At 48.1% G+C, this 22,178-nt stretch overlaps 3 protein-coding genes and 3 non-coding genes across 8 annotated transcripts; 3 read left to right on the forward strand and 3 right to left on the reverse strand.

Annotated features, from left to right (window-relative positions):
• Nucleotides 1–45: 45 nt before the first annotated feature.
• Ints5 (integrator complex subunit 5) lies at nucleotides 46–4,969 on the reverse strand. 2 transcript variants are annotated; one of them, XM_005063863.4, is made up of 2 exons: nucleotides 4,813–4,969; nucleotides 46–3,188 (listed from the first exon to the last, which is right to left on the reverse strand). In XM_005063863.4, exons 1-2 carry the CDS (start codon nucleotides 4,890–4,892, stop codon nucleotides 209–211), a joined length of 3,060 nt encoding a protein of 1,019 aa, XP_005063920.1. In that variant the 5' UTR covers nucleotides 4,893–4,969; the 3' UTR covers nucleotides 46–208. The 2 variants fall into 2 exon arrangements, with proteins under 2 accessions (XP_005063920.1, XP_021081750.1); XM_021226091.2 differs by lacking the exon at nucleotides 4,813–4,969 and adding an exon at nucleotides 3,291–3,726.
• A 4,506-nt stretch (nucleotides 4,970–9,475) lies between these two features.
• Nucleotides 9,476–9,548, forward strand: Trnak-uuu. Its single transcript has one exon. It is a non-coding gene; the product is annotated as a tRNA-Lys (tRNA).
• A 1,386-nt stretch (nucleotides 9,549–10,934) lies between these two features.
• Lbhd1 (LBH domain containing 1) lies at nucleotides 10,935–16,805 on the reverse strand. Of its 2 annotated transcripts, none has more exons than XM_040748014.1 (6): nucleotides 16,140–16,805; nucleotides 15,901–16,063; nucleotides 13,584–13,802; nucleotides 11,928–12,061; nucleotides 11,334–11,431; nucleotides 10,935–11,251 (listed from the first exon to the last, which is right to left on the reverse strand). In XM_040748014.1, the coding sequence occupies exons 1-6, from the start codon at nucleotides 16,287–16,289 to the stop codon at nucleotides 11,221–11,223; spliced, it is 795 nt and encodes a 264-aa protein (XP_040603948.1). In that variant the 5' UTR covers nucleotides 16,290–16,805; the 3' UTR covers nucleotides 10,935–11,220. The 2 variants fall into 2 exon arrangements, with proteins under 2 accessions (XP_040603948.1, XP_040603950.1); XM_040748016.1 differs by having other exon boundaries at nucleotides 11,937–12,061; nucleotides 16,140–16,304.
• On the forward strand, nucleotides 12,494–12,642 carry LOC121135616. Its single transcript, XR_005872720.1, has one exon. It is a non-coding gene; the product is annotated as a small nucleolar RNA SNORA57 (small nucleolar RNA).
• Nucleotides 16,806–17,708: 903 nt separating the features above from the next.
• Trnak-uuu lies at nucleotides 17,709–17,781 on the reverse strand. The gene has a single exon. It is a non-coding gene; the product is annotated as a tRNA-Lys (tRNA).
• A 1,467-nt stretch (nucleotides 17,782–19,248) lies between these two features.
• Nucleotides 19,249–20,153, forward strand: LOC121141172 (ubiquinol-cytochrome-c reductase complex assembly factor 3). The gene is made up of 2 exons (XM_040748019.1): nucleotides 19,249–19,458; nucleotides 19,550–20,153. Exons 1-2 carry the CDS (start codon nucleotides 19,339–19,341, stop codon nucleotides 19,703–19,705), a joined length of 276 nt encoding a protein of 91 aa, XP_040603953.1. The 5' UTR covers nucleotides 19,249–19,338; the 3' UTR covers nucleotides 19,706–20,153.
• The last annotated feature ends 2,025 nt before the right edge of the window (nucleotides 20,154–22,178 follow it).

The raw sequence follows: 22,178 nt of genomic DNA on the forward strand, positions 1-22,178 counted from the left end.
GGTCTCTGCGTTCTTAGCTTTCCGAGGCATATAGAAACACTGTACTGTTTGTCTCAACTCGGCAAATTTTATTTAGAAAAAATGGTGGGGTTTGAAAAAAGTGACACCGCTCATTAAGTACGGACTAAGAAACCTTCACCCTTCTGCAGCACCTTAGTCTCTTCTTTCACTGTTCAACCTCCCTCGGTTTCTGGAGCAGAAAAAAAGGTCAAGTCCCCTGCTGAAGCAGAGTGGACGGTGAAGGTGCCTGAAAACGCCCAGAGAAGAGCCCCAGGCGATCAATGTTGCGATGGAGGACACTGTGCAGCACAGCCAAATGGGATCCTCCTTCACCTCCACCCTCCCTGGAAAAGTCCCGGAAGAAGCGGCCACGCTCAGACTGGAAGATGAACTTCTGGGGCAAGGGCCCATGCTCCCGTAGAAAACCCCAGACACTAAGCAGCAACAGACGCACTTCAAAAGGTGCCAGTTGGCTAAATACCTCGTGCATATTACCCAGGGCTGGTGGCAAGAGGCTTCCCTCAGCCATGACAGCCACCAGGGTGCAGGATGCCTCCAGGTGCCAGGGGGAGTGAGCTGTATCAGGGTGTCGCGAGGCTTCCCAGTGGCTCAAGAGGGCAGCCAGCAGACCCCGCAGCAGCACGGAGCAGTAGCACAGTGCTGGGGGAGCAGCTGCTACCAGCTTCAAAAGCTCAAACAGAAGGGGCTGTTCCCGGAAGCGCCGACCAATGCGGAGATCCCGCTCCACAGTGGCCCGTGCATGATCCTCAGGGGGCCAGGCCAGCTCAGCACCAGCTGCGTCAGGACACACGCTCTCCACTAAGGTCACTGCAACTGCTTTGGCTGCCTCTGGGCTCAGGGTGGGAGCCCCCCAGCAGCCCTCACCCTCGCTGCCCCCAGGTGCACTGCAGCAGTGCACTAGAAGACTAAGGAGGCTCTGGGTGTTGTAGATCACTTCCTGATGGTTTCGAGATTGAACAAGCTTAGGTGGCTTTAAGCCACGGCCGATGACTCCAGCATGGAAAACCGACCAGATCCCTCCAGGACCTGGCACAGCTGCAGTATGCCTCCGGTTAATGTCCAACAAAGAGGCAGAAGCCAAGGGGGTTGAGACAGCTGAGAGAGTCTCATTGTCCCCATCCATTTCCCCTCCAAACAGTTCTGTGTTGCCCCGATGTAAGGCTCCCTCAACTAGCAGCTGCAGGACAGCCTTGAGCCCAGCTGGGGAAGTCTGAGAAAGGCGGGTAAGAAGCTGGGAGGCTGAGGCCACGCCAGGAGGGCCATGGAGCCTTAGAGAAGCAAAGAAGCGGTGTACCCCAGCTCTCACTAATCCCAAAAGTTGGGAAGGGGACAGGGATTCTGAAGGAAAAGGACATATTGCCAGGAGGGAGGCAGCAGCTTCGGCTACTTCCTCCTCTGGATGTAGCAGAAGAGGAGTCAGATCCGACAGATGGGCTGAGGCTGACTCCCCAAACCTGGCCCCCAAGACTGAAGGGCCCTCACCACCCTGCTGTTCCCACCCCACTAGCAAGGCCAAATTGCGCAGAAACCGTGCTGTGAAGGGAGGCTGCAAAGTCCCTGCATGCACTCGAGCCAGGCAGCTTCGGAAGGCCAGGGGGAGGAGGCCAGACAGACTAACCACTAGCCCTGCGTACAGCTGGGTTGCCAAACTCAACTCTTCAGGGCTTCGAGCTCTGCTCAGAAGATGACCTAATGCCTCAGGTCCACAGCTAGGTCGAGTATAGACAGACAGTAAGCCCAGGAGCTGGTGCTGCCAGAGGAAGCGCTTCCGTTCCAGCCGTAATGTCTCTCCACACAACTCTCCAACATGGTTTCTTAACGCATCAAGAAAGGGCACTGGACGAGGAGGTGGGGGTGGGCCCAGCAGTCCTTCTCCAGGAGACCCTCCCCGATGATGAACCAGTTTTTGTAGATGTAGCAATAGCAGCTGGATTAGCCGATCACAGGCCTCTCTGACAGTATCTGGCACAGCCAGGCCCTGGGTGGTGATGACGGAAGCAGGCATAGCTGTGTCCACTAGGAACTGCAGCAGGCGGTAGGCACCAGCCCCAGAGGCCTGGCTCACCAGATGCACAGCCAGGTTTAGCATGTTGTCCAGCTCCTCCCTGGGGAACCCCTGCAGGTGCTGCTGCAGCTGGCTTAGCACTGCTGGGGGCTTGAGGCAGTCTACAAGTTCTCCAGAGACTGTGCCTAGCAAAGCTGGTGACATGACTGCCAGCTGCAGTAGGAAGGGAACTGTGGCCTGAAGGGAGGGTTCCCCATTGCGGCTCCCAGTACTCCCTGCCAAGCTATCATGAAACATACGCAGGAGTTCCCGTCGGATGCTGTCTCCGTGGCGAGAGGCCAGATGCCCTAGGATGCCTACAACTGAGGCTATCTTGGGTACCCGTTTTTCCCCAGGGATGACAGGAGATCCAGGGAAGGGGTCTGTAGACTGGGTTTGAGAAGAGCCTCCACCACAAGCACCAGCTCCTCCTCCAGCCCCACTATGGACACAGAAGTCCTTAAGGCCACAGGAGAGGACTCGGGAGATGATGGTGCCAGGAAAAGAAGAGCCAATATGGGCCACCACCCAATCAAAGTGTGGAGAATGCTGGACAGAAGTATCCAGCAAGGCATCCACACAGGCATCTGGGCAGCTACCAATGAGAGCTGAGAGGCACTGCACATAGATGTCCATTAATGTGCGGGTGGCCCTACAGCCCATCCACAGCTGCAACAGTTCATTGAGAGAGCCAGTGGCATGGGGAACACGCTGATGCTGACCTGAATACGTACTACTCAGTTGTCCCATGAGGTCAATGGACCACGCACTAATCACAGGTGCCCAGGCCTTTGGGTTGGCCCGGATAAACTCACACAGCACCTGCTGTACTTCATGCACCACGTCCTCTAAGCCAGGTCCACCAGCAGGGACATGGGAGGGTGGAGGTGGACGGAGGTGAGGTGGACCAGCCACAGGACTTTCCTCTAGGGCAGCGAGGTGGGCCCGGACACTCTCATCGAAAACACCTCTCAAGTGGTCCAGTACAGCAGCCCGAGCAGGTGGCAAAGAACGGAGCAGGAGAAGACCACATCGAGCATGCTCACGAGCTGAGAGCTGGTGTCCCAGAATGGGGTCTACACCTGTCAGAAAAGCCTTGATTTCTTGGGACAGCTCCTGGGCACTATAAGGAAGCAAAAGAATCGACTCAGAACATTGGGAAATGTTAGGAAAGTCACATTCCAAGAACTTTGGTTTGTCTTATGTATATTAGGGCAATACGTACCTCATATGAATTTATAAAGCATACTCACTCCTGGTCCACCTTAGTCATTCTATAAATGCTATTTTTCTTTCAGCAACAACAACTGTATCAATAGCACATTACCCTTCAAATATTCAGATTTGTTTTCTTTTTCAGTGCTAGGTATCAAACCCAGGACTTTAGGCATTCCAGGCTAGAGCTACACCCCCAGCCCCACTCTTAAGTACTTTACCAATATGGTTACAATATAGTTAGACTATTATGATCCCATTTTACAGGTAAAGAAATGGAAGAAATCAGGTTGGATGTTCCAAAGGGCCAGAAACCACTTCTATGCTCTTAAAACACAGAATTCCTGCCAGAGAAGTAGCAAATGCCTTTAATCCTAGCACTTGAGAGGCAGAAGCAGGTGGGTCTAAGTGAGTTCGAGGCCAGCCTGGTCTACATAGTAAGTTCCAGACCAGCCAGAGCTACAAAGTGAGACCTTGCCTCAAAAATAAATAAACAAACAAACAAATAAATAAAACAATGAAAAAACGAAGCCCACGGAATCCTGTTCTCTCGAGGCGCTGGTATACAGAAGTTGCTCAATGAAGATTTGATGACTAAAGTAAACATATTCTGGAGTCCTATATCTGCTTTAACATCTTCCAGCCACCTTCATAGCACAAGCACCCTGAAGTCTCTTTTTGGCTAGAAAACTGTAAACCCTTTACTAAAAGCTCTCCCTCCCAGTTGTGTGCCTTCTCATAGTGTACAAGAATTAGGCCAGACTTGGTGGTACACAAATCTCTGTGAGTTCAAGGCCAACCTAGTCTACATAATGAGTTCCAGGACAACTAGATCTCTCCATGGAGAGACCCTGTCTCAAAAAATGAGAGAGTCGCAACCACGGACAAACAATTAACCACCTTCAATGTGCCAAGAATCAAGGGGGGGTGCCACAGGGGACCGATGAGCAAGCCTTTCCATCCTTTCCCTCCCCACATAGACAAGCTCTGTCTTAGAGGTTCAGAAAGCTAAGCTGAGGGAGGGAGCAAAACCCCTTCCCCCTTACTGTCTCTTCTGTCAAAGACAACAGCATTCCCTGTGCTAATAGGGTTCTGTGCCATCCCTCCGGTTCCAAAACAAAAAGGCACCTCAAAATGGGGGACGTGTGCGAAGGAAAGGCTAGCACGAATACTGAGGCTCCGAGACTTGATTCCCAAGACACTCTCCATGTAGTCTGAGCCGCCTCGGGGCGAAAGGGGCAGGGAGGCTGGATTCTCAAGAGTCTTGATGTCCCCAAGTGCTGGCAGAGCAAGGCCGGCGCAAGAAGCCATCGAGGTCTCGGGAGAGGCAGAATCAAGGGAAGGGCAAGCCAGGACCGGCACTGCAGCCCAGAGTTTTTAGTGAGGCGGTCCCTGAGTTCCGGGAGGACGCGACCAGAATCTCTGAGAACCCTGACGCGAGTTCTCAAGGTAGGATCCGGCTTTCTGTGGAGAAGGCTGGGCATCGGCGCGGGGTCGCGCGACGAGGGGGGTATACCAGGGGCTCTGACTACCTGAGAGGCGCGGGACCGTGGGTGGCGGGGGCAGGCCCGGGTGGCCCTGGGGCCCCGGGAGGGTCGCACAACGCGGACATCCCGGAGCCCTACCCGGAGCCTGAGGCGGGAGCGGCGAAGCACAGGCGACGCATGCGCGCTGACTGGAAACGCTACAGAAACCAGCGACCCCGCCTCTCAGGAAAATCAGTCCGGCCAAGACCGAAGCCCTAGTACTTTGGTTCCGCCTCACATCGTCACAGGCTCGCAACCCTCTCCCCCACCCTACCCCCACCGCCGAAGGGCTTCTTCGACACGTGAAAGCCACCAGGGACCTTTCATTCAAGCGCAACCTTATTATTTTTCCTAACAGCAATAGTGCAGACGTGCAACTCATGAACTTTTAGAAAACCGTTCTGACACAATCCCTGCAATCCCTGCGCTGGAGGCCAACCTGGTCTACAAATCAAGACCTAAACCAGCCAGGACTACATGATAGGACAGTCTCTCAGATTTTTTTTCAAAATAATTTAATAATATAGCATGTTTCTCTTTTTGTTTTCTGCTTGTTTTTGTTAGTTTGTAAAGATAGGATCTCATGAACTTAAACGCCGGATCCTCCTGCCTATTTCTCCCAGGTGCTAGGATTACAGGCATTACACCACACCTAGCTTTGGCTTTTGTTTTAGAGCAAAACTGCCCAGTCTGCTCTGTAATTTTTTGCTCTTTCTTCCTCGGCCTCTAAAGTATATGAGACTAGACGCTTACCACTACCCTAGCTTATTATGCGTCTTCTCGCCCTTGAAGATTTTACCATCTAAAGGAGTCCATTTGGGTTTGGATTTATCTGCCATTGTTGGCAATATAACCCTAAACAAGTGGCCCAGCTGCCTGGAGCCTCCTTGCTCAACTGTACGAGCATGACTTCTCTGCCTTACATAGTATGATAAGTCACTTGAAAAGTCACTTGAAATGACATGGAAAGTTGTTTTGTTGTTTCTTTTTTTTTTTTTTTTTTCATGTTTTGCAAGACAGGGTTTCCCTGTGTGACCCTGGCTGTCAGGGAATTCATTTTGTAGATCAGGCTGACCTCAAACTCAGATCCACCTGCCTTCTGAGTGCTAGGATTAAGGATGGGTGCCACACCCAAGCGTCGGTGGCACACACCTTTAATCCCAGCACTCGGGAGGCAGAGGCAGGTGGATCTCTGTGAGTTCGAGGCGAGGCTGGACCAACAACCTCCAAAACAATACAGAGAAACCCTGTCTTGTAAAAGCAAAAAAAGAAAAAGAAAAAGAAAAACCAAAAAAAAAAAAAAAAAGGTTGGGTGCCACAACACACAAACTAAAATGCTTTTTTTTTTTTTTTGGTTTTTTGAGACAGGGTTTCTCTGTATTATTGTTTTGGAGGCTGTCCTGGAACTCGTAATGTAGACCAGGCTGGCCAACTCACAGAGATCAGCCTGCCTCTGCTTTCCCAGTGTTGGGATTGAAGGCGTGTGCCACCAAAGCCCAGCTTTTTTTTTAATCTATTTAACTTTATTTTATGTGCATTGGTGTGAAGGTGTCAGATCCCCCTTGAAGTGGGGGTGCAGACAGTTGTGAGCTGCCATGAAGTGCTAAACCTGGATCCTCTGGAAGAACAGCCACTGCTCTTAATCAATGAGCCATCTCTCCAGCCCCTGTCTTTCCTCTCCTTTTCTTTCTTTCTTTCTTTTTCTTCCGTTCTTTTTTAAGTGCATTGGTGTTTTGCCTGCATGTATGTCTTGTGAGGGTGTGAGATGTTGGAGTTATAGACAGTTCTTTTTTGGGGGGGAGGTTTGAGACACGGTTTTTCTGTATTGTTTTGGAGGCTGTCCTGGAACTAGCTCTTGTAGACCAGGCTGGCCTCGAACCCTTACAGGTTGCCCTCTTCTGACCTCTGAAGCATCAGGCACAAAAGTAGTGCACATATATACATGTAGTCAAAACACCTATACATATTAAAAAAGAAAAAACATTTTTTTTTTTTGGTTTTTTGAGACAGGGTTTCTCTGTGGCTTTGGAGGCTGTCCTGGAACTCGCTTGGTAGTCCAGGATGGTCTCGAACTCATAGAGATCCGCCTGCCTCTGCCTCCCGAGTGCTGGGATTAAAGGCGTGCGCCACCAACGCCCGGGCCAGAAAAAACATTTTTTAAAAAGTTTTTCTAGCCAGGCATTGGTGGTGCACGCCTCTAATGCCAGCACTCGGGAGGCAGAGGCAGGCGGATCTCTGTGAATTCCAGGCCAGCCTGGTCTACAAAGTGAGTTCCAGGAAAGCCTCCAAAGCTACAGAGAAACCCTGTCTCAAAAACAAAAACAAAAACAAAACAAAAAAGCTACAGAGAAACCCTATCTCAAAAAACAAAAGTTTTCATAGATCTGTTTCCTCACATGTCACGTAGGTACATTGTGGTGGAACTGGTATAATTGCTGTCATGAGTCAGAACGGTTTCCCACAGGAGAGCCTATCAATACTCCCCTGCAGGAGATGTGTGCTGATAATCAGCCCCTCACCTGAGAGCCTGGACACCATTCCCACTACACCCCAACCCTAACAGTCCCAGCTACATGTAGTCTTGAGATGTTCTGGGATGTGTAGGTGAAAGCTGACTAGAGTTAACTGGAATGGTGCAGCTTTCTTGAATTGCCACTAGTGCCAGGGTGCAGCTTTTTAGCGATGTAACTGCCCAAGAGTTACACTCCTGTTACACAAAAACAATAAATACAGCATGGAGGTGGTGCACACCTTTAATTCCAACACTCCGGAGGCAGAAGCAGGCAGATCCCTGTGACTTCAAGGCCAGCCTGGTCTACAGAGACATTTCCAGGACAGCCAGGACTACAAAGAAACCCTGTCTGGTATAGTGAAGAGAGGGACACACGTTAGTCAGGACAAAAAACAAGTACATTGACTCACCAAGCTGGACTTCAGACTTACATGGAGTCATTATTATTGTTTTTTTGAGACAGTTCCTCTGTGTAGTTTTGGAGCTTGTCCTGGAACTCACTCTGTAGACCAGGCTGGCCTCAAACTCAGAGATCCTCCTGCCTCTGCCTCCCAGTGCTGGAATTAAAGACATGCACCACCACCACCTGGCTATTTACATATAATTTAAAAGTAATAAAAATAAGATGGTCAGCCGGGCGTTGGTGGCGCACGCCTTTAATCCCAGTACTCGGGAGGCAGAGGCAGGCTGATCTCTGAGTTCGAGGCCAGCCTGGTCTACAGAGTGAGTTCCAGGATAGCCTCCAAAACAATACAGAGAAACCCTGTCTCGAAAAAACCAAAAAAACAAAACAAAAACAAGATGATCAGCCAGGCATTGGTGGCACACACCTTTAAACCCAGCACTTGGAAGGCAGAGGCAGGAGGATCTCTGTGAGTTCCAGGCCAACCTGGTCTAAAAAATGAATTCCAGGACAGCAAAGGCTGTTATACAGTCTTTGGAAAACAAAACAATAGCATCAGACACCCTGAAGTTGGAGTTACAGGTGGTTGGGAGATGCATGACACATATTTATCTATCCATTCATTCACTTTTTTTATGAGGGGCAGGATTTCTGTGTAGCTCTGTAGAACAGCCTGGCCTGCCTCTGCCTCCCCAGTAGAGGGATTAAAGGCATGTTGTGCCACCACCATCCAAGTTGTTTGGGAGTAGAGAGTTGGCTCAGTGGTTAAGAACTAGGGTTCAATTCCCAGCATGGCATTTCCCTATTGTAATTCCAGTTTCAGAGTTTATGCCCACTTCTGGCCTCCTTGGGCACATGGTGCACATACATCCATGCAGGCAAAATATTCATACCCATGAAATAAATCTTATTATTATTATTATTATTATTATTATTATTGGTTTTTCCGAGACAGGGTTTCTCTGTATTGTTTTAGAGGCTGTCCTCGAACTCACAGAGGTCTGCCTGCCTCTGCCTCCCGAGTGCTGGGATTAAAGGCGTGGGCCACCAACGCCCAGCCCCGTTCTTAGTATTTTAAGTATATAATATAATGGCTGACACCTGAAGTCTTCTTAGTACTGAAGGAACGTGAATCTGGAAGAGTCTGAGTTGGGAGCCAGTCAAAGCTTCATTGGAAGACCTTACTTCAAAACAAAGTACAAACTGGTTAGGACAAACAAAAATTGGAAGCCTCCAGGTGGTGGTGTACACCTTTAATCCCAGAACTTGGGTGGCAGAGACAGGTAGATCTCTGTAAATTTGAGGCCAGCCTGCTCAACTGAGTGAGTTCCAGGACAACCAGTGTTGTTACACAGAGAAACTGTGTCTTGAAAAAACAAAAACAAAAATCAATTCAAAGCCAAGTAGACAGGAGAGAGAAGAGATTTATTTTTATTTCTCTTAGGGTTTGAGGGTTGAAATCAGAGTGTCAGGCAAGCTTGGTATCATCATATATCCATTCCTTTCTTTCTTTTTATTTATTTATTTGTTTGTTTTTCGAGACAGGGTTTCTCTGTGGCTTTGGAGGCTGTCCTGGAACTAGTTCTTGTAGACCAGGCTGGCCTCGAACTCAGAGATCCGCCTGCCTCTGCCTCTCCAGTGCTGGGATTAAAGGCATGTGCCACCAACGCCCGGCTCTTTCTTTTTTTGTTTTAAAGAAATGGCTTCTAGGACTGACAAGATGTCTCAGTGGTTAAGAACACTGACTGCAGAGCGCCCGGATAGCTCAGTCGGTAGAGCATCAGACTTTTAATCTGAGGGTCCAGGGTTCAAGTCCCTGTTTGGGCGGCTAGAAATTTTGCATGACTAGTCACAATTAAATGCTTGAGCCGGAGCCGGGCGATAGTGGCAAACTCCTTTAATCCCAGCACTCCTTTAATCCCAGCACTCGGGAGGCAGAGGCAGGCGGATCTCTGTGAGTTCGAGGCCAGCCTGGTCTACAGAGCGAGTTCCAGGACAGCCTCCAAAGCCACAGAGAAACCCTGTCTCGAAAAACCAAAAAAAAAAAAAAAAAACACTTGCTGTTTCAGAAACTCAGGTTCAGTTCCAAGCACTTATGTGGCAGCTCACAACTATTTTGTAACTCCAGTTCTAGTGGATCCAACAGCCTCTCTGGCCTTTGCAGATACCAGGCACTCACAGTGTACATGCTATACACACATTCATACAAGCAGAAGATGCAAACACATAAATCTGTTACTGATATTTCGTTGAGAAGGAATGGAAAATTAGAGGAATGCTTCAAGTTTTTGGTTTTGCTTTGTTGTTAATTTACTGTGTGTATGGGGAGACATTCCACGATGCACAAACATGGAAGCCAGAGAACAACTTTGGAGAGTTGGCTCTCCTTCCACTGTTAGGGTAACAGGGATGGAACTCGGGTTGTTGGGCTTAGTATCAAGCACTCTTAACATCAGCCTCTCTCTTCCTACTTAGTGTTTTCAATGGTAAAAGTAAGTTAGGAACTGGGGCTGGGCATGTTTCACACTCACAGTTCCAACACTGTGAAGGCAGAAGCAGAAGGATCACATATTTAAAACAAGAAAACAAGCCTGGATCATACAAGGAAGAACCTGTCTTTAAAACCCCAAGTCCTCAGAACTGACTCCCTATAGCATGAGTGCGGATAGAGAAATACAGGCACTCAGGTTGTACACAGCACAATGGTTGTCTAGAATGAATGAGGCCCTGAGCTGGACTCCCAGAACCACTACCGTCACCAGCAATAAACAAGAAAAATTGTTCCTCACTATAATCCCAGACCACACAGGTACAGAATCAGACCTACTATCAAGATCCTTACCTCCCCACCTACCACACAATAACCATCTTTCAGAAATGGAAAGTTGTGTTCTTATCTAGAAAGAGGGAGACCACTGAAGAAGCCACCCAGTTTCTTTTTGACATAGGGCTTTACTGTGCAACCCTGGAACTCATATGTAGACCAAGATGGCCTAGAACAGAGATCCGCCCGTCTCTGCCTCCAAAGTGCTGGGATTAAAGACTGGGCCACCATGCCCTGCACGACCTAGTTTCTTACTGCTTTGCTCAAGCAAACTGTGCATCCTGCGTCTGGGATCTCTCTCAATGGCTGTTTCTATGACCCATTCCCATTCTTCTCTCAATGGCTGTTTCTATGACCCATTCCCATTCTTGCACTTAGAGACACGTTAGTCAGAGATCTAGGACTTTATTACAAAGAGCTGACTGCTAGAGAGGGCCCGCCGCGGTCCTTTTCTGTGTCCTCTTTCCTCCCAATATGGAACTCCAGGGGAGGTCAATGGTCATGGGTGTCTGGGACAGTGAAATGTGGTTGCATTTTCTCCAAAGTCCTCCAAGTCCTTCTGGCTGCCCTTGAGAATCTTCTAAGAGGGAGGGACTTTAGCTCTCATCTCCAAGATCCTCCATATCTACGTCCTGGGGAGCTTTTATCTTCTTTTGTCGTTTGGGCTGTGACTCACTAGTCCTGGTTTGCTTGGAAGAGGCTTCCACTTAACAAAGGGAAAGAAAAGAGGGAGCATTATAAGAACCCAGGTAAAATCCAGACTCCCTCTTGTGGAACCTCAGACAAACCTTCCATGGATGCTTTTTCTTTCTGGGCAAAGCGGATCTGCTGCAGGAGTTTCCTGCGCTTCTTCCCGGATAGCGTGATGTTGGCACGTGCACTGGATCTAAAGGAACAGAGAGGAAGAAAGATATCCACGTTATTCTGAACCAACCCAAGCCACAGAAGTTATCACAGAACTCGAATTTGTATCCAAAATTCTACGTGTACTTTGGAGAAAATCAGACTAATTGTCTCATTTATGTGTGCACTTTTATTTTAAAAAAATCTAAGTTAATATGGGTAACCTTTAGCCGGGTGGTGGTGGCGCACGCCTTTAGTTCCAGCACTCAGGAAAAAAAAATATATATATATGTATATATATATATATATATATATATAAAACCTTTGAAGGGTGGAAGAACAGACAGTCTACCTTAGTAGAATCCAAACTTAAAAAACCCTGTGAGCAACGGTATTGTGAGAGGCTGGTGGTTTGGGAACTAACATAACTGACAACTTTAACCATGAGAGAAGAGAGAACAAGAAAATGGGAAAAGATCGGACTGCTCTGAAGCTGGGGAGGAAGGAGATAGAAATGACCACTCGGAGGGAGCCAGTACCGTACTCACGCCCGCTTCTTGAGGTGGTGTTTCGTCGTCAGCCCTTCGTCTATAACGGCCCCGACCACCTGGCGCTTCCGTCGCCGATCCCTGCTCAGCACTCTCCGGCGCTTGAACAACTTCTTCTTCAGCTCCTGAGGAAGAAAAAGACGCGCATCAGAGTAAGGTCGTGCCCGCCCACCCGGGATCCCTGCAGCCGGCTACCCCAGACACCACTGATCCTGTCTATGGAGAGGGAAACGCTCTGAGAAGCAAAGACACAGCTCCCACAGTCACCGTCCGGGGACGATTGATCTTTCCTCCCGGTGGTGCCATAGCTGCACAAAGAGGCTCAGACACGGAGTCGCACTTCCGCTCGACTCGCAGGTTCCGCCATGCGCAAAGGGTTCCGCCCCCTTGTACCCGCGGACCAATCGCAGCTCGGGGGCAGGCTCCAGGCCTATATAAAGGAGGTCCGCGCTCCTAGTGGTCTTTCGAAGGTGATTTTCACGTGAGTTGGCATTGTCTTCCTTGTCTTTGCGGGGGGTCTTCCTGCTTTTGGGGTTTTGGGGCCTGACTTTGTAGACCCTCCTTTTCTTGGCGGGGACCGGGCGTGCGGTCCCGCTCCCCGTTATGTACGGAGGCAGAAGGAAAGGGCTCCGGCCCACTCGGCGTCATGTCTTCGGTGCCTGCGGCCTTCCGTTCGCCGGTTCTATCCTCAAACGCCGGGACACCGCTCTCCGCGCAGAGTTGTACCAGATGCACCAGTCCCCTCTGTGCGTCACTCAAACTTTTTTATTTTCATTCCAGGTATGCGGACAAAGCCTCGGGAGTCTTAGGTAACGTGGTTTCCTTAACCTTTTGTTGTTTAATCAATAAAGTCGACTGAACTGTAAGCTCTGCATGTGTGCTTCCTTTTTTCCGCGACACGGAACTTAAAGCGCAAGCTGGGGGTCTGCGCGACAGTTCGCTAAAAATCCTCTAGTCATCTTGTGGGGACATAGGGTGGCAGCCTTTCAAGATGTCGACTCATCGTCGACTCAATGGTGGAGGGCGTGCACCAAGCCTTTATCGACATAGAAGGTGCGATCCTGAAGACGTGGGAATCTTTGTTTTTTGTTGTTTTTCAAGACAGGGTTTGTCTTTGGCTTTTGAGGCTGCCCTATGTCTTGCTCTTATAGACCAGGCTGGTCTCGAATTCACAGAGATCTGCCTTCCGAGTGATGGGATTAGAGGCGTGAGCCACTACTGCCTGGGCATGGGAATCTTGAACCTGTATTTAACCCAATGGTAAAAGGCCCATCCTAAAGCTAACCTGGGGTGGGGTAACACTCTGAAATCGACTTCACTCCCAGCAATGAATGGGCAGTGATCCCACCTTCTGTTTCCCTGCGGGAAAATCCAGGGCCAACTTCAGACTACACTGAGGGTATTGGGTGTGAGCAGTTAGGTCTCAAGCCTCCCCTAGGGTTGCTGTGTTGGGACTGACAGGAACAGCTTTATCAAGGAGGCCATGGCCAAAAATCCTGCCTCCTGCCTTCACTTTTTCTGGGGGGAGGGGTTGGGGAATGAGAGAGTCTAGACAAGGTTTCTCTGTATAATTGTGTCCTACGGGCAATGGCAGGCAAAAGGGCTTTGAAAATGACAACAAAAAGTGGAGAAAAAAACAATACTTACCCCCAAAGGTACTGGGAGGTGGGAAATGGGAATATTCCACAAATCGGGTTCTATAAATGCAGGACCTTGTTGGGTCCCAAAGAGAACTGGGGTTGGGAATTTCTTGGCCCTCTGTGTCCTCAGGAATCCAGGAGTCATCCTCTTGTTCATTCCCCCAGTCAGGTCCAGGGTTAAATGTTTTTAAAGGAGATGTGGGGTCCTGTGGGATCCAAGCCCAACCTGGGAGAAGAGTTAGCCTATGATATTTTCAAAGAACAGTTAATTTTGAGACAAGGCCTCTAGATGTAGACCTGACTGGCCTGGAACTATGTAACAAGTCAGTCTGGCTACCATTGTCAGCTCTGATAAATATTTTAAAAGATTTGTTATTCTAGGGTGTATGGATATTTTGCATATGCATGAGGTCAGAAGAGGAAATCCAATCCCCTAGAACTAGAGTTATATATGGTTGGGAACTACCACATGGGTGCTAAAAAGTAGGGAGTTCTTAAAAGAACTGCCCAGCCAATTCTCCAGCTTGATTTTTCTGTGTATGAGATCAGAACTTTACCTTTAATCCCAGTACTGGGGCCTTGGAAGTGGTCAGATTTCTATTAGATCCAGGCCTGTCTGTATCTGTATTCAAGAGTGAATGCAGGTTTGGAGGCCAGCGATGAACATCAGTTACCTTCCTCAATTGCTCTTCACCTTATTGTCAGGGTACCTTTCCTGTTTGCCTAGTCAGCTTGCTCCAGAGCTCTCAGCCTCAGAGTGCACTGTGATTACAGATGGACTGCTATACCCAGCTGGCATTTGTACGAATAGTGGGAATCTGAATTCAAGTTCTCATGACTGCAGAGCAAGCATTCTCCACCCACTGAGCCAACTCTCCAGCCTAGTTTCCTCATTTACAAAGTGAAGTTATCTCCCTATTGAGTTGTTCTGAAAAATCATAAGGTAAAAATATTTAGCTCACTGACTGGTGGGTAATGCTCAAAAAACAAAGCATCTGAAATGTTATAACAATATACAGCCATCCATCTGAAAAATGTTCATTACCTCTAGATAGCTTGATATGGGGTAATCATATCATCTTCCCCTCCCCAGTAATTAACCATATAAGTATCTTAAAATATTAAAAGTCCAGATTACCAATAGACAATATAGCAAGACCCATGCCAAACAAGTTGAACAATGAATCCTGTCTCCAGAAAGCAAAAGAACAAAACAAAGTACAAATTATGGCTGTGGGTGGAGCTCAGTGATAGATCAATTATTTAACATGCAAAGACCTTGGTTTTGAGATCTGGTGAGATGGCTTAGCCTGCAAAAGGCTAAGCAGGCCAAGTGTGACAGTTTAATCTCTAAGACCCACATGGTTGTCTGGTACCCTCCACAAGTGTGGAAGGAACATATGCATGCCCTATCTGAAATACACCTTCACTGTACTTATTTATTTTGTTTTGTTTTTGAGACTGGGTTTCTTGGTGTAGACTGGCTGTTCAGGAACTGTTTCTATAGACTAGTCTCAAAATCACTGAGATCAGCCTGCCTCTGCTTCCTGGATGCTGGAATTAAAGGCTTGCACAATCACCACCTGGTGAGACAGGGTCTCAATATGTAGTTCTGACTGTTCTGGAACTCTGTGGAAGAGGCTGGCCTGAGAGATCTACCTGCCTTTGCCTTTTTTTTTTTTTTTTTTTTCGGTTTTTCGAGACAGGGTTTCTCTGTGGCTTTGGAGGCTGTCCTGGAACTCGCTCTTGTAGACCAGGCTGGCCCCGAACTCACAGAGATCTGCCTGCCTCTGCCTCCCGAGTGCTGGGATTAAAGGCGTGCTCCACCAACGCCCGGCTCTGCCTTTGCATTTAAAGTGGTGGAATTAAAGAAATGTGCCACCCAGCTACACACACACATTTTTAGAAGATGCTTTAAGGCCCTGGGTTCTATCTCAACAGTATGAGCAAAAGAAAGCAAAAGTCAAGCAAATAGAAAGGGTGGAGCTCCGCCAGGCATTGGTGGCGCACGCCTTTAATCCCAGCACTCGGGAGGCAGAGGCAGGTGGATCTCTGTGAGTTCGAGGCCAGCCTGGTCTACAGAGTGAGTTCCAGGACAGCCTCCAAAGCAATACAGAGAAACCCTGTCTCGAAAAACAAAAACAAACAAAAAAACAAAATCCACACCATGGTGTGTGTGTGTATGCAACCCAGAGTCCTGTGCCTGCTATTATGCACTTTAGCCCTAAACTGCACCATACCACACCTATTTCTAACATTCCAGGACACCTACTGTAGGTCTAGAATGTCTAGATGGCAATGAATGAATAAGCCATCACCCTCACCTGGCTCTTCATTTTGGTCCTGGAAGAAGGCTTCTGCTTCCTCTTCTTCACCATCAGTGAGTAGCAACAACTCCTCATGTGGCCACTGGTTATCCTCCTGGTCTTCGTCATTCCCCTCTGAGGCCTCTGCCGCAATAGAGGGCAGGTGGGGCTTTTGAGACACCTGCATAAATGTAAGTACAGCAGGGATGTTGGGCCCAATTTGAGAATGAGCCAGGCCCAACACCAGTCGTACTCACTCGAGCATCCTGATGACCTTCACTTCTGCCAATCTCTTGTCTGCTCTTTGAGAGAGGATTCATGAAACCAGGACTTTCTGGATGCCATGAAGAGTCTGGGCTATCTCCAGACCAAGGTCCATCCTTGCTATTCCCTGGCACAAGAGCCATGATAGGGACTATAAGAGTGCAGAGTGGCTGAATTCCAGGTCAAGTACCCTGCACAGTGTCCCACACAGACTAGGCTTTAATCTTCTTTGGAGAGGGCCCCTTAATCACTGCTGGGGAAAGAACGCTGACAAGCTGGGAGATTATGGACCTTCCAAGGGAGGGGAGAAGCCAAAGAGGAGAGACAGGAGCTTTATTCTGTTTATTCCCTGAGACACTGGGGATGGCAGTTAAGGTAGGAGACAAGGGCAACTGGATTAAAGCCCTATAAATAAAAAGCTGTGATAGTGGATTTCCTGTTTTTCTCAAGTGGGCTTATTTGTATATTATTTAATGAATGTTATGTGGTCTTTGCTACTTCTCAGGAACCCTTTTATTTATTTACCTTAAATGTATGTATTTTATAGGTATGGCTGTTTTGCCTGCAGGAATGTCTTCTGCTATGGAGGCCTGAAGAGAGTATTGAATCTCTTTTGAGACAGGAGTTATAGAATGTTGTGGGGCACCATGCGGGGGCTGGGGATCAAATCAAAACAGTCAGTGCTCTAAACTACTGAGCCATCTCTCCTAACTTGCCAAGAACCCTGAGCAGTGGTGGTGCATGCCTTTAACCCCAGCACTCGGGAGGCAGAGGCAGGCGGATCTCTGTGAGTTTGAGGCCAGGCTGGACCGACAGCCTCCAAAACAATACAGAAAACCCTGTCTCGTAAAACCAGAAAAAAAAAAAAAAGAAGCACAGGCAGGTAAAACCTCAAGGCTAGAATGATCTACACAGCAAGTTCCAGGCCAATCAGGACTAGAAAGTGAAATCCTAGAAGCCCTTTTTAAAAATTTTTATGTGCATTTGTGTTTTGTCCAGATTCATGTCTGCATGAAGGTGTTGGATGCCCTGGAACTGTATAGTTGGGAGCTGCCATATGGATACTGGGAATTGAATCAGGATCCTATAGAAACGCAGTCAGTGTCAGTGTTCTTTTTTTTTTGGTCTGTTCTCGAGACAGTTTTGTGTTTTTGTTTGTTTGTTTGTTTTTGTTTTTTTGGTTTTTCTTTTTTTTTTTTTTTTTTTTTTGGTTTTTCGAGACAGGGTTTCTCTGTGGCTTTGGATGCTGTTCTGCAACTCACTTTGTAGACCAGGCTGGCCTCGAACTCACAGAGATCCGCCTGCCTCTGCCTCCCGAGTGCTGGGATTAAAGGCGTGCGCCACCAACGCCCGGCGTTTTTTTGGTTTTTCAAGACAGGGTTTTTCTCTGTATTGTTTGGGAGGCTGTCCTGGAACTCGCTCTGTAGACCAGGCTGGCCTCGAACTCACAGAGATCGGCCTGCCTCTGCCTCCCGAGTGCTGGGATTAAAGGGATTAAAGGCATGCGCCACCAACGCCCGGCTCAAGCATTTAATTGTGACTAGTCATGCAAAATTTCCAGCTGCCCGAACAGGGACTTGAACCCTGGACCCTCAGATTAAAAGTCTGATGCTCTACCGACTGAGCTATCCGGGCGCTGTGCAGTTAGTGTTCTTAACCACTAAGACATCTTGTCAGTCCTAGAAGCCATTTCTTTAAAAAAAAAAAAAAAAAAAAAAAAAAGACAACACTGGTTGTCCTGGAACTCACTCAGTTGAGCAGGCTGGCCTCAAATTTACAGAGATCTACCTGTCTCTGCCACCCAAATTCTGGGATTAAAGGTGTACACTACCACCTGGAGGCTTCCAATTTTTGTTTGTCCTAACCTCTTTGTACTTTGTTTTGAAGTAAGGTCTTCCAACGAAGCTTTGACTGGCTCCCAACTCAGACTCTTCCAGATTCACGTTCCTTCAGTACTAAGAAGATTTCAGGTGTCAGCCATTATATTATATACTTAAAATACTAAGACCGGGGCTGGGCGTTGGTGGCCCACGCCTTTAATCCCAGCACTCGGGAGGCAGAGGCAGGCAGATCTCTGTGAGTTCGAGGTCAGCCTGGTCTACAGAGTGAGTTCCAAGACAGCCTCTAAAACAATACAGAGAAACCCTGTCTCGAAAACCAAAAAAAAAAAAAAAAAAAAAAAAAACTAAGAACGCTAAGAATGGTCCTCTATTGATCAGAAACTTCAGGGGTTGAAAACTGGCAATGGTTTTTTATTTTAATTAATTTTTTTTACTTTATCTATCATCTATTTTGGTTTTTGAGACAAGGTTGCCTTGTTTAAACCAGACTGGCCTCGCACTCAGAGATCCACCCTGGAATTAAAGTCCTGTGCTATCACCACCCAGCAAAAACTGGCAATTGAAAAGTCCACAGCTACTGTGCAGTGCACTCAATGAACTTTAGTTCTAACTTTTTTTTTCTTCACTATTTTATGTGTATGAATGTTTTGCCTGCATGTGTCTGTGCACCACAGTGCCTGTCTGATGCCCACGGGGGTCAGTAGAGGGTGTCAGATGCCCCCGTGGAACTGGAGTTGTGAGCCTCTATGAGAGTGCGGGGTATTGAACCCAGGTCGGCAGAGCCATCGCTCCATCCAGCTCTAGCATTTCTTAACATGCTCAAAGTCCCTTCGTCAGTTATTAAGCTCCAGGATCTCATGTTGGGTGAGGCGGTAGCAGCAGGCAGCTTCCTTGTAAGTTCGAGGCCAGAGGTCTACATAACGAGTTTCTACACAGGAAGTTCCTAGTCGGCTAGGAGTGCAGGGTTGTTTTTTTTTTTTTTTTTTTTTTCTCCTCCTTTCTCGAAACAAGGATTCTCTGTGCATCCCTGGCTGTCCTGGATCTCACTCTATAGACAAGGTAGGTCTCAAACTCAAAAGATCTGGTCTGTCTCTGCCTCCGGAGTGCTGGGATTAAAGGCCTGCGCCACCACTTGCCGGCTTTCGTTGTTTTTTAAAAATCAATGCTCTCAAGACTTGAGGCGTCTAAACGTTTCTAGGAACCAGAACCTCTCTAGCCCGGCAATTGCTCTATGGCTTTTCGGCTCCGCCCCGTACCCAAGTCGCTCTAGCCCGCCTAGGGAGCGGTGAGACGTCGTGGCTCTCTTCTAGGCTGCGGGAGGACGCGGAGGGCGCCTCGCTGGTAGTCGGCCATGGGTACGCTTCATAAAGCACTGGTCGCGGTTGCAGTTTTAGGCGCTGGTGCTGGCGTGGGCTGCACTCTGTTTGCTCTTGTGGTCCCAGGAGAAGTACAGAAGCAGGCAATGCTGCAGGTAGAAACATCCGGGTTTCCCGGGGTGGGCGTGCGTTGGGGGAGAGGCCGTGTCTTCCGGCCCGGGCTGCACACAACCTTCTTGCCCTTAGGAGATTCCGGAACGGGACCCGCGGCGCAGGGACGAAGCTGTCAGAACCAAGGAAGTAGTGATGGCCACTCTGAAGAAAGCGGTGTCCACGGAGGAGAACGTGACCTGGAGGAAGAACTGGTTTTCCGAAGTTAGCGGAGGCAGCAGGTCAGCGTGACATCAGGGCTTGCCGGTGGACGCCGGGACCTGCGAGGCTGTTTGCGCGCCGGATTCAGGATAACACACGACTCTACCAGGCACAGGGAGCGGCGGTCGGCGAATGCTTTTAACGTGCGCATCGCGTGACAGGGCCGAGACGGCCGGACGTGTGGAACCAAAGGAACTAATAAATCCACGTCATACGTTAAGTAGACTCGGCAGCTGGATATCTAAGGCCTAGAGAGTTGTGCGGGTCCGCACGGTGGGCGCAGAAGACAGGAGTAACCGACTGCCACTCCCCCTGGAGAGTTCTAAGTCCAATAGGTTTTCCCGAAGAGTGTGAACAACAGATCACGTGATCTAAGTTGGCTTCGGAAACTGGCTGTAAAAGACATCCTAAAGTCTGTTTTTTTGTGTCTTGTTATGTGCCTGAAAAATGAAAGTGAAAAAAGAGTTCTCTATTTCCACATGGTGTCCGGCTTGTTGGCCAAGTGTTTTCACCCTGACTTTTTTTTGAGACATTCTCATATATCCTAGGCTAGTCTGGAATCGGGTATGTATTCCACTCCCAAGTGTTGATGGCAGGATGAGACTCCATGCTCAGCTCCAAGTCATATTCTTCAACTCAGAGCATCTTCTGCTTTGCAGTGAATACCATAGAGAACTCGTGTCCTTTCAGCAAAATTGAAGAGTCCCTTGACTGCCCCATGCTCTCCTCTAGTTACTATTTACCTTTGGTTAAAGACAGAGTTTGTCTCATGGTGAGTGGAAAAAACTAGCTCCTGGTCTCTTATGGCCTCTGCATGTGTGCCTCCACAGGCACACCCATACACAAGTATGATGAGTCTTCACCCCCAAGGTTTTCACTATGGTACTTTCAGTCTCTGAGTCCAGTTATAGTGTTTCTTGTCACTGAGAGCATGAGTCATGGAAGCAGGTCTGGTGGTACACAAAACCCAAGCAAACAAAAAAGCCCTGGGGTTGGAACTATAGAGATTAACCTGACCACAATTCTTTTTTGGTGGCACTGAGGGTTAAGCCCCAGCACCCTGGACATGATGATAAACATTACCTATCACTGAGCTCCACTCCAGCCCATACACATATACACGTATAGGTGTGTCCATGTATGGTTTTTGTTTGTTGGTTTGTTTTTCGAGACAGGGTTTCTCTGTATGGTCTTGGAGGCTGTCCTGGAACTCACTCTGTAAACCAGACTGGCTTCAAACTCACAGAGATCCACCTGCCTCTGCCTCCTAAGTGCTGGGATTAAAGGTGTGTGCCACCAACGCCTGGCTCTATTTATGTTTATAATACTGTGTGTGTGTGTGTGTGTGTGTGTGTGTGTCTTTATAACCCAGACTGACTTTAAATTTGAGGTACCTTGTCATGCATCTCAGCCTCTCAAATACTAGGATTACAGGCTTGTGTCACTACTCCCAGCTTTCTTTTTCTTTCTTTTTTAAGTTATACTTTAAAGATTTATTTATTTATTATGTATACAGTGTTCTGTCTGCATGTATCCTTGCAGACTAGAAAAGGGCACCAGATCTCATTACAGATGGTTGTGAGCTACCATGTGGTTGCTGGGAATTGAACTCAGGACCTGTGTAAGAGCAGCCAGTGCTCTTAACCTCTGAGCCATCTCTCCAGCCCCCAGCCTCATTTTTCTATTTTCAGACAATTGCAACTGAAAAAATGTTTTGGAGCTAGAAATAAAACTCACTTGATTGAATGCTCAACATGAAGAAAATTGTAGGTCTGATGCCCCAGAACATACAAATGGTATGCTGGTAATCTCAGCACTGGGGAAGTAGTAGCAGAACACCACACAAGTAGGGCCCAGCATCACCACACACCTTTAATCCTAGCATTTGGGAGGCAGGTGCCTGGTCTACATAGGAAGTTCCAGGACAACCAAGGTTACACATTAAGACTCTGTCTTGAAGAACCAATAAATAGACAGATCAGAAGTTCAACATGGTATATAGCTGCATAACAGGTCAAAAGTCAGTTTGGGATACTTAAGTTTGTCTCAGAAAGTTATTATGGTAGTTTATGTAGTGCAAGCCCAGAGGTGAGTACTGATGTTTGTTCCAGCTGCTGAATGTGGTCCGCTCATACTTACTCTGTGATGTGTTTAAGGCAGGGTCTCTGTGTAACTTTGGTTGTCCTGGAACTCAGAGATCTACCTGCCTCTGTCTCTTGTATGTTAGGGTTAAAGTTGTGCACCAATATACCACATGATGAGTATTCTTATGACTGAATTGTGGCCTCTTCTCTATGCCCAGGAACAAGAGGAACAAGTCAGCAGGGACTTGACAAGACAATAGGGCAAAGAGTTAAGTAGCTCAGGAAGTCCCCAGCCAAGCAGGGTATGGACACACCTTTAATTCTAGCTCTCTAGAGGAGGCAGGTAGATTTGAATTCTAAGACAGCTAGGTAGGGCTAGAAAAGAGAGGCCCTTTCTCAACAAAACTACCTCAAACTAG

Source organism: Mesocricetus auratus, unplaced genomic scaffold, assembly GCF_017639785.1.
Source record: "Mesocricetus auratus isolate SY011 unplaced genomic scaffold, BCM_Maur_2.0 Super-Scaffold_4256, whole genome shotgun sequence".
Taxonomy (NCBI): Eukaryota; Metazoa; Chordata; class Mammalia; order Rodentia; family Cricetidae; genus Mesocricetus; species Mesocricetus auratus.

Bases quoted from the DNA above. Each gene is read 5' to 3' on its own strand.
- Ints5 (XM_005063863.4), bottom strand. From the start codon at position 4,892: ATGTCCGCGTTGTGCGACCCTCCCGGGGCCCCAGGGCCACCCGGGCCT. The intron at 3,189-4,812 runs GTAGTCAGAGCC...GCTTCCTTATAG, and splicing joins CACGGTCCCGCGCCTCTCAG to TGCCCAGGAGCTGTCCCAAG.
- Lbhd1 (XM_040748014.1), bottom strand. From the start codon at position 16,289: ATGGCTCTTGTGCCAGGGAATAGCAAGGATGGACCTTGGTCTGGAGAT. The intron at 13,803-15,900 runs GTGAGGGTGATG...CTCTTCTCCCAG, and splicing joins GGACCAAAATGAAGAGCCAG to GTTGGGCTTGGATCCCACAG. The intron at 12,062-13,583 runs GTAAGTATTGTT...TTTCTTCCTCAG, and splicing joins ACCTCCCAGTACCTTTGGGG to GAGCTGAAGAAGAAGTTGTT.
- LOC121141172 (XM_040748019.1), top strand. From the start codon at position 19,339: ATGGGTACGCTTCATAAAGCACTGGTCGCGGTTGCAGTTTTAGGCGCT. The intron at 19,459-19,549 runs GTAGAAACATCC...TCTTGCCCTTAG, and splicing joins AGAAGCAGGCAATGCTGCAG to GAGATTCCGGAACGGGACCC.